At 51.6% G+C, this 18,455-nt stretch overlaps 1 protein-coding gene across 1 annotated transcript in view; it reads right to left on the bottom strand.

Annotated features, from left to right (window-relative positions):
• KCNMB4 (potassium calcium-activated channel subfamily M regulatory beta subunit 4) overlaps window positions 1-16,718 on the bottom strand; it is a 174,270-nt gene extending 157,552 nt beyond the window's left edge. Inside the window, exon 1 of the mRNA XM_078654071.1 lies at window positions 16,321-16,718. Within this exon, the coding sequence (XP_078510197.1) occupies window positions 16,321-16,656 (336 nt within the window). The 5' untranslated portion in view covers window positions 16,657-16,718. The remainder of the gene's footprint in view (window positions 1-16,320) is intronic.
• Between the last annotated feature and the right edge of the window lie 1,737 nt (window positions 16,719-18,455).

Genomic DNA, 18,455 nt, shown 5'->3' with positions numbered 1-18,455 from the left:
TGCACTGAGGGATGCAGGGTAATGCACTCCCTGTGACCCATAATGCTCTTGTTCTCACTGCACCGAGGGATGCAGCGTCATGCATGCCCAGTGACCTAAAATGCTCTTGTTTTTGCTGCATCGAGGAATGCAGAGTCATGCACACCCAGTGACCCATAATGCTCTTGATTGCACTGTGCTAAAAGATGCAGGGTCATGCACTCCCTGTGACCCAAAATGCTCTTGTTCTCACTGCACCGAGGGATGCAGGGTAATGCACGCCCAGTGACCCATAATGCTCTTGTTTTTGCTGCACTGAGGGGTGCAGGGTCATACACGCCCAGTGACCCATAATGCTCTTGTTTTTGCTGCACTGAGGGATGCAGCGTCATGCATGCCCAGTGACCTGTAATGCTCTTGTTATCACTGCGCAAAGGGGTGCAGGGTCATTCACTCCCAGTGACCATTAATTCTACTGTTTTCACTGCGCCAAGGGATGCAGGGTCATGCACTCCCAGTGACCATTAATTCTACTGTTTTCACTGCGCCAAGGGATGCAGGGTCATACACTCCCAGTGACCCATAATGCTTCTGTTTTTGATGCACCGAGGGAGGCAGGGTCATGCACTCCCAGTGACCCATAATGCTCTTGTTTTTGCTGCGCTGAGAGATTCAGGGTCATGCACTCCCAGTGACCCATAATGCTTGTGTTTTTGCTGCGCCGAGGGATGCAGGGTCATGCACTCCCAGTGACCCATAATGCTCTTGTTTTTGCTGCACTGAGGGATGCAGGGTCATGCACGCCCAGTGACCCATAATGCTCTTGTTTTTGCTGCACTGAGGGATGCAGGGTCATGCACTCCCAGTGACCCATAATGCTTGTGTTTTTGCTGCGCCGAGGGATGCAGGGTCATGCACGCCCAGTGACCCATAATGCTATTTTTTTTGCTGCACTGAGGGATGCAGGGTCATGCACTCCCAGTGACCCATAATGCTCTTGTTTTTGCTGCACTGAGGGATGTAGGGTCATGCACGCCCAGTGACCCATAATGCTCTTGTTTTTGCTGCACTGAGGGATGCAGGGTCATGCACGCCCAGTGACATATAATTCTCTTGTTTTTGCTGCACTGAGGGATGCAGGGTCATGCATGCCCAGTGACCCAAAATGCTCTTGTTTTTGCTGCACTGAGGGGTGCAGGGTCATGCACGCCCAGTGACCCATAATGCTCTTGTTTTTGCTGCACTGAGGGTTGCAGGGTCATGCACTCCCAGTGACCCATAATGCTCTTGTTTTTGCTGCACTGAGGGATGCAGGGTCATGCACTCCCAGTGACCCATAATGCTTGTGTTTTTGCTGCGCCGAGGGATGCAGGGTCATGCACTCCCAGTGACCCATAATGCTCTTGTTTTTGCTGCACTGAGGGATGCAGGGTCATGCACGCCCAGTGACCCATAATGCTCTTGTTTTTGCTGCACTGAGGGATGCAGGGTCATGCACGCCCAGTAACCCATAATGCTCTTGTTTGTTTTTGCTGCACTGAGGGATGCAGGGTCATGCACGCCCAGTGACCCATAATGCTCTTGTTTTTGCTGCACTGAGGGATGCAGGGTCATGCACGCCCAGTGACCCATAATGCTCTTGTTTTTGCTGCACTGAGGGATGCAGGGTCCTGCACGCCCAGTAACCCATAATGCTCTTGTTTTTGCTGCGCCGAGGGATGCAGGGTAATGCACGCCCAGTGACCCATAATGCTCTTGTTTTTGCTGCGTTGCAGGGTCATGCACGCCCAGTGACTCATAATGCTCTTGTTTTTGCTGCACTGAGGGATGCAGGGTCCTGCACACCCAGCAACCCATAATGCTCTTGTTTTTGCTGCACTGAGGGATGCAGGGTCATGCACGCCCAGTGACCCATAATGCTCTTGTTTTTGCTGCACTGAGGGATGCAGGGTCATGCACGCCCAGTGACCCATAATGCTCTTGTTTTTGCTGCACCGAGGGATGCAGGGTCATGCACGCCCAGTAACCCATAATGCTCTTGTTTTTGCTGCACTGAGGGATGCAGGGTCATGCACTCCCAGTGACCCATAATGCTTGTGTTTTTGTTGCGCCGAGGGATGCAGGGTCATGCACTCCCAGTGACCCATAATGCTCTTGTTTTTGCTGCACTGAGGGATGCAGGGTCATGCACGCCCAGTGACCCATAATGCTCTTGTTTTTGCTGCACTGAGTGATGCAGGGTCATGCACGCCCAGTAACCCATAATGCTCTTGTTTGTTTTTGCTGCACTGAGGGATGCAGGGTCATGCACGCCCAGTGACCCATAATGCTCTTGTTTTTGCTGCACTGAGGGATGCAGGGTCATGCACGCCCAGTGACTTATAATGCTCTTGTTTTTGCTGCACTGAGGGATGCAGGGTCCTGCACGCCCAGTAACCCATAATGCTCTTGTTTTTGCTGCGCCGAGGGATGCAGGGTCATGCACGCCCAGTGACCCATAATGCTCTTGTTTTTGCTGCGTTGCAGGGTCATGCACGCCCAGTGACTCATAATGCTCTTGTTTTTGCTGCACTGAGGGATGCAGGGTCCTGCACGCCCAGCAACCCATAATGCTCTTGTTTTTGCTGCACTGAGGGATGCAGGGTCATGCACGCCCAGTGACCCATAATGCTCTTGATTGCACTGTGCTAAAAGATGCAGGGTCATGCACTCCCTGTGACCCAAAATGCTCTTGTTCTCACTGCACCGAGGGATGCAGGGTAATGCACGCCCAGTGACCCATAATGCTCTTGTTTTTGCTGCACTGAGGGGTGCAGGGTCATACACGCCCAGTGACCCATAATGCTCTTGTTTTTGCTGCACTGAGGGATGCAGCGTCATGCATGCCCAGTGACCTGTAATGCTCTTGTTATCACTGCGCAAAGGGGTGCAGGGTCATTCACTCCCAGTGACCATTAATTCTACTGTTTTCACTGCGCCAAGGGATGCAGGGTCATGCACTCCCAGTGACCATTAATTCTACTGTTTTCACTGCGCCAAGGGATGCAGGGTCATACACTCCCAGTGACCCATAATGCTTCTGTTTTTGATGCACCGAGGGAGGCAGGGTCATGCACTCCCAGTGACCCATAATGCTCTTGTTTTTGCTGCGCTGAGAGATTCAGGGTCATGCACTCCCAGTGACCCATAATGCTTGTGTTTTTGCTGCGCCGAGGGATGCAGGGTCATGCACTCCCAGTGACCCATAATGCTCTTGTTTTTGCTGCACTGAGGGATGCAGGGTCATGCACGCCCAGTGACCCATAATGCTCTTGTTTTTGCTGCACTGAGGGATGCAGGGTCATGCACTCCCAGTGACCCATAATGCTTGTGTTTTTGCTGCGCCGAGGGATGCAGGGTCATGCACGCCCAGTGACCCATAATGCTATTTTTTTTGCTGCACTGAGGGATGCAGGGTCATGCACTCCCAGTGACCCATAATGCTCTTGTTTTTGCTGCACTGAGGGATGTAGGGTCATGCACGCCCAGTGACCCATAATGCTCTTGTTTTTGCTGCACTGAGGGATGCAGGGTCATGCACGCCCAGTGACATATAATTCTCTTGTTTTTGCTGCACTGAGGGATGCAGGGTCATGCATGCCCAGTGACCCAAAATGCTCTTGTTTTTGCTGCACTGAGGGGTGCAGGGTCATGCACGCCCAGTGACCCATAATGCTCTTGTTTTTGCTGCACTGAGGGTTGCAGGGTCATGCACTCCCAGTGACCCATAATGCTCTTGTTTTTGCTGCACTGAGGGATGCAGGGTCATGCACTCCCAGTGACCCATAATGCTTGTGTTTTTGCTGCGCCGAGGGATGCAGGGTCATGCACGCCCAGTGACCCATAATGCTCTTGATTGCACTGTGCTAAAAGATGCAGGGTCATGCACTCCCTGTGACCCAAAATGCTCTTGTTCTCACTGCACCGAGGGATGCAGGGTAATGCACGCCCAGTGACCCATAATGCTCTTGTTTTTGCTGCACTGAGGGGTGCAGGGTCATACACGCCCAGTGACCCATAATGCTCTTGTTTTTGCTGCACTGAGGGATGCAGCGTCATGCATGCCCAGTGACCTGTAATGCTCTTGTTATCACTGCGCAAAGGGGTGCAGGGTCATTCACTCCCAGTGACCATTAATTCTACTGTTTTCACTGCGCCAAGGGATGCAGGGTCATGCACTCCCAGTGACCATTAATTCTACTGTTTTCACTGCGCCAAGGGATGCAGGGTCATACACTCCCAGTGACCCATAATGCTTCTGTTTTTGATGCACCGAGGGAGGCAGGGTCATGCACTCCCAGTGACCCATAATGCTCTTGTTTTTGCTGCGCTGAGAGATTCAGGGTCATGCACTCCCAGTGACCCATAATGCTTGTGTTTTTGCTGCGCCGAGGGATGCAGGGTCATGCACTCCCAGTGACCCATAATGCTCTTGTTTTTGCTGCACTGAGGGATGCAGGGTCATGCACGCCCAGTGACCCATAATGCTCTTGTTTTTGCTGCACTGAGGGATGCAGGGTCATGCACTCCCAGTGACCCATAATGCTTGTGTTTTTGCTGCGCCGAGGGATGCAGGGTCATGCACGCCCAGTGACCCATAATGCTATTTTTTTTGCTGCACTGAGGGATGCAGGGTCATGCACTCCCAGTGACCCATAATGCTCTTGTTTTTGCTGCACTGAGGGATGTAGGGTCATGCACGCCCAGTGACCCATAATGCTCTTGTTTTTGCTGCACTGAGGGATGCAGGGTCATGCACGCCCAGTGACATATAATTCTCTTGTTTTTGCTGCACTGAGGGATGCAGGGTCATGCATGCCCAGTGACCCAAAATGCTCTTGTTTTTGCTGCACTGAGGGGTGCAGGGTCATGCACGCCCAGTGACCCATAATGCTCTTGTTTTTGCTGCACTGAGGGTTGCAGGGTCATGCACTCCCAGTGACCCATAATGCTCTTGTTTTTGCTGCACTGAGGGATGCAGGGTCATGCACTCCCAGTGACCCATAATGCTTGTGTTTTTGCTGCGCCGAGGGATGCAGGGTCATGCACTCCCAGTGACCCATAATGCTCTTGTTTTTGCTGCACTGAGGGATGCAGGGTCATGCACGCCCAGTGACCCATAATGCTCTTGTTTTTGCTGCACTGAGGGATGCAGGGTCATGCACGCCCAGTAACCCATAATGCTCTTGTTTGTTTTTGCTGCACTGAGGGATGCAGGGTCATGCACGCCCAGTGACCCATAATGCTCTTGTTTTTGCTGCACTGAGGGATGCAGGGTCATGCACGCCCAGTGACCCATAATGCTCTTGTTTTTGCTGCACTGAGGGATGCAGGGTCCTGCACGCCCAGTAACCCATAATGCTCTTGTTTTTGCTGCGCCGAGGGATGCAGGGTAATGCACGCCCAGTGACCCATAATGCTCTTGTTTTTGCTGCGTTGCAGGGTCATGCACGCCCAGTGACTCATAATGCTCTTGTTTTTGCTGCACTGAGGGATGCAGGGTCCTGCACACCCAGCAACCCATAATGCTCTTGTTTTTGCTGCACTGAGGGATGCAGGGTCATGCACGCCCAGTGACCCATAATGCTCTTGTTTTTGCTGCACTGAGGGATGCAGGGTCATGCACGCCCAGTGACCCATAATGCTCTTGTTTTTGCTGCACCGAGGGATGCAGGGTCATGCACGCCCAGTAACCCATAATGCTCTTGTTTTTGCTGCACTGAGGGATGCAGGGTCATGCACTCCCAGTGACCCATAATGCTTGTGTTTTTGCTGCGCCGAGGGATGCAGGGTCATGCACTCCCAGTGACCCATAATGCTCTTGTTTTTGCTGCACTGAGGGATGCAGGGTCATGCACGCCCAGTGACCCATAATGCTCTTGTTTTTGCTGCACTGAGTGATGCAGGGTCATGCACGCCCAGTAACCCATAATGCTCTTGTTTGTTTTTGCTGCACTGAGGGATGCAGGGTCATGCACGCCCAGTGACCCATAATGCTCTTGTTTTTGCTGCACTGAGGGATGCAGGGTCATGCACGCCCAGTGACTTATAATGCTCTTGTTTTTGCTGCACTGAGGGATGCAGGGTCCTGCACGCCCAGTAACCCATAATGCTCTTGTTTTTGCTGCGCCGAGGGATGCAGGGTCATGCACGCTCAGTGACCCATAATGCTCTTGTTTTTGCTGCGTTGCAGGGTCATGCACGCCCAGTGACTCATAATGCTCTTGTTTTTGCTGCACTGAGGGATGCAGGGTCCTGCACGCCCAGCAACCCATAATGCTCTTGTTTTTGCTGCACTGAGGGATGCAGGGTCATGCACGCCCAGTGACCCATAATGCTCTTGTTTTTGCTGCACTGAGGGATGCAGGGTCATGCACGCCCAGTGACCCATAATGCTCTTGTTTTTGCTGCACTGAGGGATGCAGGGTCCTGCACGCCCAGTGACCCATAATGCTCTTGTTTTTGCTGCACCGAGGGATGCAGGGTCATGCACGCCCAGTAACCCATAATGCTCTTGTTTTTGCTGCGCCGAGGGATGCAGGGTCATGCACGCCCAGTGACCCATAATGCTCTTGTTTTTGCTGCGCCGAGGGATGCAGGGTCATGCACGCCCAGTGACCCATAATGCTCTTGTTTTTGCTGCGTCGCAGGGTCCTGCACACCCAAGACTGTGTCACATCTGAATACCCGACCTAAGGATCCACAGTAGAGATGCTGTATACCCCCATGTAGCCTTTAGATAGAAGCACAGCCCCCTGACTGATTGACGGCTGTCTGTGCAACATGTAGAGAATCCACAGATGACGTCACAGGGTGAGTGGGTAAGAAGAAGAAGCTAAAAATGTGGAACGTGAAGAAAGGGGTCACGGCAAGGCGGAAAGGCAGCAGCTGGACGGCAGCACGGTGCACCAGGGTCTCTCTCAAAGTCCACATTACATTCAAGATACACTGCGTCATCTTCAAGGCAGTCAAACAATCACTACTTGTGTGGCCTTTCCCACACCATGGCAAGGCTGAGGGCCCGGCGGTGCAAAGCTAGAACAAAAGGATGCTAAGAGGAACAAAAGTTTGAACAGTTTGCACTGCATGTCTCCCTTGATGGTGCTGATGCTCTGTTGCCACAATTCACCGCGTTACAGAAGAAAAATGTGTACACTCAGCCGGATTCCTAAAAAACTCTCCTTTGTACAATTTTTTTTAATTCAACCCAGGTAAAGAAACTTCCTGCACAACACATATGAGCTTTGCCCCTCGGCCCTCTTCAGGGCAGTATTAATACCGGGCATGTGTCTAATAATACCATTTCTATCATGGCATCTCCTGGGATAGATAAGATGCCTATTGCTATTAATCGGAGACCTATCTAGACAGGTTGGGTCAAAACAATGATTTAATCAAAAAGAGACTAGCTCATTATTTATAGTAATTACAACAATTAAAAGACTCGAGTATGTTTCGTCATGGGGTGGGAACACCTGGTGGGTGTGTTCATAAAGCCCTCACCCACCAACCTAGTTGGTGGCATGCTTCATCATCGGGCCCACCCAGTAACACCTAGCGTGTACCGGGTGTGCTTCGACGCCTGACTACAGCGGAGCAGGTATATTGCTGAGTGTGCAGTGAAGAGTGTTATGAAAGTGATGTTAAAACGGCTTGGCGGGGGTCCCAGTACCCGAGGGTAAATTAGACTTTAATACCTGGGCCTCCGTCAGCGGTTAAAAATAAGGCTGTTGGATGTTAGAGGCGAGTTACGACCTCCCACATCCGATGGGTCAACATGTTTCAGCCAGTGCCTTATGTCTATGCTGGCTTTCTTCAGGACCTAGATTAAAAGTGAGTGTGATTAGACTAGTGGGTGTGTGATTCAGACTATGTGTCTACACACCCTAAAGTGTTTATCTATGTGTGAGATGGGGGATTCCCTTCTCAGAAACACGCTAGTTTTAGCAGGTTCTGGCCTCAAGGTTGAGAGGTGGCAGGGGGTTGACCAGCTTTTCTGGGCAGAGCCTGCTCTGGACCTGTAGTGCCTCCTTCGCATATCCTCTCTCTCTTGATTACGCATTGGGTCAAAACAATACCTCTTCAGCCCGCACATTCTACATTATTTCAATCCAGCCTATACTCTGCTCAACATCGGATCCAGAGTGTTAGCTTTGCTTTGATATGAATATTGAAATGATATATATAAACGTGTGGTTCCAGCATGGACAGAAACCTCCTACAAGTTTTAACGAGATGTAAAGGTGAACTATATCTGGTGTCTAGTCCACGTTAGAAAGGAATTTGTATACACTTTGAATATTGTATTTTGCTTTTTCGTGATATTGATAATGTTAAGGTTGCTGCGAGGTTACACTGGTCATATCCACTTGAACATGTAATGTATAGTTCGAATTGATACGCATATAACAAGCAATGGCAAAGCTAGTAGATCTGGCTTTACCATTTAACTATGCAAACAGAGGCGTGCATAAATGCTGTTTACTTGAGCTAGATCCACAAACACTGCTTGCAGCTTTGAAGCTAGAACTATGGGCTTTGCAGTGCTAGAAACAAAAGTAGCAAAAAAGATGTTCTTTCTGTATAGAACGCGTGCGGGAGATAAATAACTGACTGTTACAATGCGATGACTGAGTGTAATTTTCAGTGTAAAATAGTCCCTTCTGCGTCGTCCTAGAAAGCGGAATCGCTCACCACACAGCCAGCTAAATGACGTGAAAGAGTGATGTTCACCTTGCTGGAGACAAAGCCACCGTATGTGTATTTTAAAAGAGTGTTCACAATAGCTATGCAGACAGTTGTGCTGCAAAGACAGACTTAAAAAGGCTCTGGGTGAGAATGGCCTGGGACCTGCCCCTGACCTCATGTGAGGGGTGTCTGCACGCAATCTAAATGTTACATCAAAGGTCAAAAGAAATCATGGTGCATGCGACATTATCGGAACATGCAATCGAATAAAGCACATAATAAGGCAGATCTTTAGTCTTGATGTACTTAAAATTCATTCAGTTTGGACGCTTTCAAAAACGATTTTGATGGATTTTTGTTATATATATGCAATAGTAGTGTTCACATACAATGCTGCCTCCATACTTTGCATGTATATAATTTTAGAAAATGTTTGCTTAAATGTCATCTCTGATTTCACAAAGCTCTGGAGCTGTCTTGCCTTTGTCAAGACATACACCACAAACCTATAGGATTGTTCTTATGCCCTGTAGTAACTGAAGATGCCCAAGATGTGCCTGTGCTTGGCAGGAGTGCAGTCCAGTGCAGTTCGGTACATTCGGATAGTCGTAGAAAAAGTCAGATTTCAATCCAAGGGTCTGATTTAAAGTTGGAAGAGTAACTCCACCACAAACATGGCGGCCATCCTGTCCACTATATAACAACAGCACTATATCCTGTGGTACCTGTAATTGGACAGGCGGGATTTTACTTCATGGCTGTGGTGGAGAATCCTACCCACCAACCTCTAAACCAGCCCCACAAGTTCTGAAAGTGATATGCTACATCTTTTCTTTAAGGCTGGGCTCGCTTATGTTTGGCAGCAGGGAAGGCCTGCCACCGCTCCTACGCCCTTGGGTAGGCACATCTCAGGGTCCACCAAGTGGCATGCCAAGAGAACCTGGGAATCTGTGGGCTGTGCCACCCTGGAAGATAAAGGTAAACTCAACAGAAAATAATGAAGCCGATTCTAGCAGCAGCGGGCCGCCAGGGCAGCTTCTTCTGCCTTGTGGTTAAATGACCATTCAACTCCATGTTACACGTGAACTCAGTCTGGCCACGTGACCCTGGAGTCTGTGGAGTCATCCACGTAACTGTTGGGTGCGGCTATACAACGAGAACTACGGCATCCATAATAGCGCTTGTAAACGTGCCTCGGCTTCCCTCGCAAGAATGTTCATCTCGGCACATATGGGCTCGGCTAGTTCACGTGAATTCGCACATAAAGCTAGAGATCAAGCTAAAAGCCAATGCATTTTAAATATCTAAATTTAGTTTCATAATGCTTGCAAGGTTCAATTTTAATGATTTTAAGGTGAAACCGATATTGTTTTTAATGTCCGTTTTTAGTACTGCCTGTGCAAATTTCTGATTTCTTCTTGACTTTGCACTGTGGTCATTTGAAAGTGTCCGTTCAAGATCCCTCTCTTTAGATGTGAACTTGAAGTGTTGCCTGATGCTGTTACTTTTTGTGAGGATGAGAAGTTGTATTTCTGTTGGGTTGGAATGTCTATCATACTCTGCGCGGTGCGTCCATTGGGGCGTAGGGGCGTAGCCCCACTAAGCCCCATGGACTCACCGCATCGTCACTAAAAGCCAAATATAAATATTTTAAAAAATCGCGCTATCTGCCGGCCGGGAAACCGGGAGACACCCGACTTTCCCGGAGTGCGGGGGGGGGGGAGGATGGGCCTGCTGCAGCTGCGCAAGTGTATTTTTGGGCACAAACATGCCCGCGCATGCGCAGATCGTTTTCCGGTGAATTCCCCATTAGAGAGAGGACCAGGGGGCGGGCCGCAGCCCCCAGGGTTGCACAGGGCATTTCTCAATAAACGCTCCTTCCAGGTCTGGGAGAATGACAGTCGCTCCCCGGCGGTTCCCCTCCGCTGCGGAGTACCGCAGGGCTCCTCATTAAGCCCAACGTTATTTAACGTTTACATGTCCCCTTTGGAGGAGGTGGTCACTCCGTTTGGTGTGACGATTATCAAGTATGCCGATGACACCCAGTTGGTGGTGACCCTCTCACACCCACACCAAGAACCCTCCAATCTTTGCGGGTGTCTCACGAAAATCCACGACTGGATGAACTCCTCGGCACTAAAACTTAATGGGTCTAAGACCGAAATCCTGCTGCTCGGACAAAAAGGGCCCTCCCTGCCGCCCAACATGTGGCCTACCTGTTTAGGTGATCCCCTTACCCCCAAAGATGAAGTCAAAAGCTTGGGGGTTTGGATGGAAAAAGATCTCACCTTTAGAGTTCAGGCAAAAAAAGTGGCCGGAATATGCTTTGGACTCCTCAGGGCATGCAGGAAGGTGCTTCCCTTACTCCCCTTCACCTCCCAAAAATTGCTGATCCAGGGCCTCATTTTATCTCGGCTGGACTACAGCAACGCAGTCTATCTGGGAGCACCGGAAGTCACACTTAACACCCTTCAGCGAATCCAGAACGTGGCCGCCCGACTTCTGACCAACACCCCGGCCAGATCTTCGGCCAAGCCAGCCCTGAAGCAGCTTCACTGGCTTCCAGTCAGAGAAAGGGTGGTCTTCAAGGCCCTCTGCCTGGCACATAAGACTCTCCACAACAAAGGACCACCCATTCTCAAAGACTGTATCATCCCCTACAAAGCCACCAGATCTCTCCGGTCAAATCATGAGAACCTCATCACGGTCCATAAAGTCAAAAGAGCCCGAACAGGAGGCCGCCGCTTTTCAGTGAACACGGCAAAGCACTGGAACAGTCTCCCCCGGAAACTGAGAACCGAACCAATTCTCCTCCTATTCAGGAAAGCATTGAAAACACATCTGTTCCCTTGATCCCCCCTTCTCTCCCGCTGCTTCTCCCTCATGACTACCAGGTTCTAGCGCCGGGATGCCCCAGGGTTACTGTGCGCTCTACAAAAACCTTAATAATAATAATAATAATAATAATAACAGGGCGACAGGGCGAGGAGTCATGGTGCCCCCCCAGCCAATCCTGGCGCTGCATACAGCGCCAGGATTGGCTGGTCAATACATAGCCCGGGTACATAAACCCCTGTCTGGGGGGGCAGAGCTCTCTCTCCCTCCCTCGTACTGCGGCCTCTGTATGGGGTTTGATTGAAGACTTGACCTCTGACCTGACCGGACCCAGGAATACGACAAGTCCCGAAGGAACCGCTCGGCCAGGGAGACCCGGCGATCACACTCAGGTATGATCAGAGTGCTAGGATACGGCCCCGCCGAACCCCATCACCGCCACATAAATAATGAATGTGCACTATGGTGCTCCTGCCTCTTGTGTGGGCTTATTTCATGGAACAGTGGTCGGGAAAAGTAAGGACTCAAGTTTGGAGCACAAAAGTTAGCACTGTTCTGCCTCGACAATAAAGCGACCTCTTAGCAATCACAAAGCGTGCCTGTGCTCGACCCTCTTGACGTGGTCTACACAGCGGTTTCTGACATTTTGTACAGGTCTGATGCTTTTTCAGTAGCTTAGGCCTACGTATATGACAGTGACTTGTTGGTGGGGTGTTACTCAACAAAACCTCTGGTTCTAAGATCCGCAGCAAAGGAAATTGAACAGGGAGAGTGGGTGCATGGATGGATGCATGCATGATGGGTGGATGGATGCATGAATGATGGATGCAGGTTGGATGGGTGGGTGGATGGATGGGTGGATGCATGAATGAATGATGTATGGATGCAGGATGGGTGGGTGGATGCATGAATGATGTATGGATGGATGCATGGATGCATGCATGATGGGTGGATGCATGATGGATGGGTGGATGCATGAATGAATGATGTATGGATGCAGGATGGGTGGGTGGATGGATGGGTGGATGCATGAATGAATGATGTATGGATGCAGGATGGGTGGGTGGATGGGTGGATGCATGAATGATGTATGGATGGATGCATGCATGATGGGTGGATGGATGGGTGGATGCATGAATGAATGATGTATGGATGCAGGATGGGTGGGTGGATGGATGGATGGGTGGATGCATGAATGATGTATGGATGGATGCATGGATGCATGATGGATGGGTGGATGCATGAATGAATGATGTATGGATGCAGGATGGATGGGTGGATGCATGAATGAATGATGTATGGATGCCGGATGGATGGGTGGATGCATGAATGAATGATGTATGGATGCAGGATGGGTGGGGGGATGGGTGGATGCATGAATGATGTATGGATGGATGCATGCATGATGGGTGGATGGATGGGTGGATGCATGAATGAATGATGTATGGATGCAGGATGGGTGGGTGGATGGATGGGTGGATGCATGAAGGATGTATGGATGGATGCATGGATGCATGCATGATGGGTGGATGGATGGGTGGATGCATGAATGATGTATGGATGCAGGATAGGTGGGTGGATGCATGAATGATGTATGGATGCATGCATGCATGATGGGTGGATGCATGATGGATGGGTGGATGCATGATGGATGGGTGGATGCATGAATGAATGATGTATGGATGCAGGATGGGTGGGTGGATGGATGGGTGGATGCATGAATGAATGACGTATGGATGCAGGATGGGTGGGTGGATGGGTGGATGCATGAATGATGTATGGATGGATGCATGCATGCATGATGGATGGATGATGCATGATGGATGGATGGGTTAAAAAGAAGCGCAGAAGCAGGTTCTTTGGTGTAAGTCTTCTTGTCACAGCAAGATGTTTAATTTTCTCCAGACTTGAGAATAATATCCATCGCCGACACGTGTTTCGTCGTGTGCGGTTGAGTCACACGACTCTTCAGGGCTTCCACTCCAATTCCAATGTGTGGTTGGAGTAAGTCTGGGTCTTTAAAAGCTCAGTTTCAAGCAATGGGTATTCTGTATGTATATGAAACAGTCGATGCTGTTTGACAAAGTAATCAGTTGCAGTATATGGATAGAATTATCGTATCCCACTGGTAATTTCCATTTGAAAGTATAGCGCTGTGTCTCGCTATGCTGTAAGGCGGGGAGCCGGGAGGGGATTCTTTATAGCGCCAAATTGAGGAAACGAGTACGTGACCTCTGCGGTGGTGTGCCGCTGCAGGCAATCCCTCCTCTGTTAGTTCCCGGCGGTCGTCTCTCGTGTACGACCGCCGGGATGGATGGATGGATGGATACATACAGAATACCCATTGCTTGAAACTGAGCTTTTAAAGACCCAGACTTACTCCAACCTCACATTGGAATTGGAGTGGAAGCCCTGAAGAGTCGTGTGACTCAACCGCACACGACGAAACACGTGTCGGCGATTGATATTATTCTCAAGTCTGGAGAAAATTAAACATCTTGCTGTGACAAGAAGACTTACACCAAAGAACCTGCTTCTGCGCTTCTTTTTAACTTTTGGTCAATTTACCTTGTTTTGATGAACACACATGTAGTTGCGAGAGCTTATCTTTGTTAATTTGCCTTGTCTCTTGACTTGTTTGGACGGTTAAGGGTGTTTTGCCGTCTGCTCTTCACGCACTACACAACGACACTCTTGCTCCTCACACACTTTGTAACGTTTTAACCCAGGCAGCGCGCCCCTCTAGTCCTAATTTTCTAAAAACCCCTTTGCGATGTATGGATGGATGCATGGATGCATGCATGATGGGTGGATGCATGATGGATGGGTGGATGCATGAATGAATGATGTATGGATGCAGGGTGGGTGGATGGATGGGTGGATGCATGAATGATGTATGGATGGATGGATGCATGCATGATGGGTGGATGCATGATGGATGGATGGGTGGATGCATGAATGAATGATGTATGGATGCAGGATGGGTGGGTGGGTGGATGCATGAATGATGTATGTTTGGGTGCAAGGTGGTTCGGGCTCGCTCGCGCGCTGCGGTGCAATATGCAAATTAGTTTACGCTCACCACTTTCAAATCTCACCAGCCGCCCCTGCCTGAGGTCTTCATAGCTGGCGCGGTCGTCCCTGGCTGTGCCCAGCCCAGCCTCAGTTCGTTGGAGTTGGTTCAAGTGAGGGCTGTGGTGAGGTACGGAAACTAGCTTAGCTCCTGGGAGTCCTGTACCTGCCAGCACACCTCTCTTCGGGGATGCAGCTGCCTCAGTGCCTTCCCCGAGGGGGGCAGCCTCCCGATATTACGCATGCATTCCGGACTACTTCCCAGCGCTCCTAAAGTTCGCCCCTCCCCAGTCTTTCTGCCCACAGCAGCAGGGGGGGGGGGTCTGTCAGTTGCATCCACTCTAAAGCACTGGGGCTTTTCTGGGGACAGTGGCAGCAGCCTACAGTTCTGAGCTAAGGGGGGACGCGGGCTAGTTTGAATAATCACCCCGCCCCGCGCAGATACAGACCCTACTTCTTTAAAGCCGATGGCCTGGGGTGCATCGTGTTTTTCCTTGTGGCCCACTCTTACAGCAAAACTAAGAACGATTACAGAGAAGCCACGCTTTAACCCCTAAAACGCAAAGTCAAACTAAACTTTTTTTTCACCTCAGGACAGCGGGGGAAGCTGCGCCGTGCCGCTCCCCTTACTCTCGCACGTCAGTTAAACTGCAGCCCCCCGACTGACCCTGAAGAGTCAGAGCAGGTCTGCACCGGGCGAGGGGAGCTGCAGCCCGTACCTGGATCCGCGGGTGTGCGCTGCACCCCGACCACAGAAAGTGACAGGGCGCGGAGTCCGGCCGCTCTTCGGATACGCTGCGTTTCCCGCGCTGGTTTCAGCACTCCCGCAGCGGACAGCGCCCGGGGTTCCTGAGTGCGCCTGACAAAGGGACCGGGCGGTGTTTAGAAGCCGGGCACCTGCAGGTACACAGTCCGACCCTCACGCACCGCGGGGGAGGCCTGGGCGCTGGCAAGAGTCAGCATTTGTGCCAACTGAAGTTTCTTGGAGCGCAGGAGGCCGAGGTGGCTGTGGGTGACAGTCCAGCAGCGAAGCAGTGGGCTAACAGTGTTTCAAGGGGGCAAGTCAGAAGTTGAAGGGACGCTGACTCCCGCTAGAGTCAGTGGGTGGACTTTGTACCATACAATACGGAGGAGAGTGACAATTGAGCTCGGTGATGTGATTTGTTGAGAGGTTGCAGAACCCGGGCACGGAGGGGTACAAGGGCAGTGGGTGCGCTCCCCGGATGTGTGGCGCCGAGAGCTGATGGAGTGCAGAAGCACTTGTTCTCGTGGCAGTAGATGCTGAGGGCTTGAAGAGACGTGCGTGTGGCTCTGGTGCTGAAGATCACACAGTTTGCCATCCAGGGTGCTGCCGACCAGACAGCCAGAGGCACAGGGTGGGTGTTGCAGAGTGCACGAATTTGGCACAATGGAAGAGAACTTAGGCAGGGGGTTGCAGATAACTCACTCACTCTTTTTGGGCGCTGTGTAGCAGGGAGGAGGTGGTGGTACAAACTCACACAGGCCTGTGAGACAGGGGCAGCACATCCGACAACGCCGGGGGCACCTAAAGTGAAGAGCGCAGCAGGTCTTTCTTTGTTGGCAGTCTCGATGCTGAAGATCACAAAGCTGGTGCAAATGGAAGCTGCACTTCCCCTTCTCTCAGCTTATGGCACGGGGTGAGGGAGTGCCGCTCAGTTAGTCCCACCAGTACCCCCATCCCCTTACCTTGGGGTTGGAGAGCAGCTGCTGCTCGTCCTGGTGCAGCAGAGCCCGGGAGCGGGACGCCGAGTTGTTGACGTAGATCTGCAGGCAGGGGTAGAGGGCGGTGCCCCGGCAGCCCGTCCCGCAGGTGAAGGTGCACTCGAAGGCTTCGCCCAGCTCCTCCACCGACAGCACCGTGCAGTTGGCCGCCGTGCCCCGCAGGTCCTGGAGCGCCGGGCTCAGCCAGCAGAAGCTCAGGATGAAGAGAGACACCACCCCGCTGAGGATGAGGAACAGTCCCAGGCGGATGCTCTTGTCCTCCGCCTCCGAGTACTCGTAGGTCACCCTGAGCCTGGCCATCCCAGCGCACAAGATCACACCGCGAAGCCTTCCCCGCGGGAGCGCCGGGAACTAAAGTTTTGAGCAGCTCCAGCTCTGCGACCGGGAACCAGACACCATCTCACTTTTATAGCAGCTTCACCCTCAGCTGCTCAACACACCAGCCCTCCCCAATCAGCACCCTGGCTAACTGCAACAGGAGGGGTTCTCCGCCCCCGCCCCCTCCAGCGAGGAGAGCTGGCGCAGCGCCCGGCATCAACATCTGCCCGCAGCGAGTAAGCTCCTTAGAGAAACAGGCAGCAGCAGACTGGGGGCTCAGGCTCGGCTGCTGCGGGGCTGGCTGCAGCCACGCGCCAGACGACACCTCCCAGCCCCACGGAGCACGAGACAAGAGAGCCCCTCCTCGCGTCAAAACTGCAAAACGACTTGGTGCCTCCTAAAAATATTCCTATATTCGTTGAAAATCAATTGATACGTAAAGCTTCTCGCCTTTCTGCAGAAGTATGCATGATGGGGGAGAGTGGGGTGGCGGTGGGGGCGTGCAAACCGCAGCCTCTGACCCGCATAGGCCGGACACGAGGAACGAAGACGCCCTCCCCGGCTCACCGCTCCCGCGGACAGCCTGCCCTGGGATTAACTCCTCGGCAGCTTTCCTTCGTTGACTTTTGCTGATTTAATCTCAACGAAGCCTTAAAGGAAAATTAACGGCAGAGATAGAAAAATTGCAATACACCATGTCAGAAAAGGGAGGGGTGGGGGCTAGCGCCTGGGTCAGCCTGCATAGCTTCAGGGATCCCCCATACACAGCTCGGGTGTCCTTGCCTGGAGCGTACACGTGTCTCTGCAGTTCACTGTGTAGTGGGCACGCACGGCAGAAGTTGGGAAAATTGGCGGGGGGTCTTACACAACGACACACACTTACAAAATACATCCTTCGACGTCTCCCACGAGTTCTTTCCTACTTATTGGCGCTACGAAGGGGCAGTAGTGCGACGAGTGGGCGCTTTCCAAAACATCTAAAAGGAATTAAATGTGCCAGCGTCTGCCCGTGAACACTGGAGACGTGGGCTGTGACTGGACGTGGCACATCAGCCAGCCACCCTCCCTGCCCCAGGGCGCAAGGGGGGTCCTGCAGCCCACCTCTGACATGTCTGGGCGCAGCCAGGAGCGCTCGAGGCCGCCGCGGGTGGCTCTGTGTACAGGGCTCTGTCACGGCTGGGCTTACCGTCCAGAAGCAAACAGGAAATTAAATAAACATGGCCATCTGAAAATTAACCGTGGAAGCAACAGCTGTTTCCGCGCTCATCCCTCGCGCAGACCACGAGGGCGGCTTCGTGTAACCGGGGAGGCTGGCAGGGTGGGTTCAGAACCATAAATAGGACATCCGGAAATAAAACTGCCCCGCATTGGCAGACCACAACCTTTCCAGAAATACTGCATGGTTGGGCTCGAGGAGATGAAGTGGGGAAACGAGGTACACGAAGCGCCGAAAAGCTTGTAAGTGGTGTATCTTGTAGGCCCTAAACTGTGATCAGGACTGGAAGCCATGATTCCGCCGCAGCTCACCTGCACGTTTCCTGGGGCTTAGCCCGGAAACATACTAAGTTGAAAAGAGTGGCGAAGGAACTATTTCCAGAGTGGGGGTTCTGTCGTCCATGCTCCAGTACTAAAGTCACAGGGATCCAAAAACAATCCGAGCGTCAGGCAAAGAACACGTATAGCAAATGAGCCCCGTCCATGAACAGCAGGCTGGTAAGAGAGTGGTCAGTAGTTATAATGCTGCATTTAGGAGCACACGGTCACAAATATATCACTGCAGC

The sequence above is a fragment of the Lissotriton helveticus genome, chromosome 1_1 (assembly GCF_964261635.1).
Source record: "Lissotriton helveticus chromosome 1_1, aLisHel1.1, whole genome shotgun sequence".
NCBI lineage: Eukaryota > Metazoa > Chordata > Amphibia > Caudata > Salamandridae > Lissotriton > Lissotriton helveticus.
The sequence above is the reverse complement of the archived record's forward strand: the minus strand, read 5'-3'. Positions and strand labels throughout refer to the sequence as shown.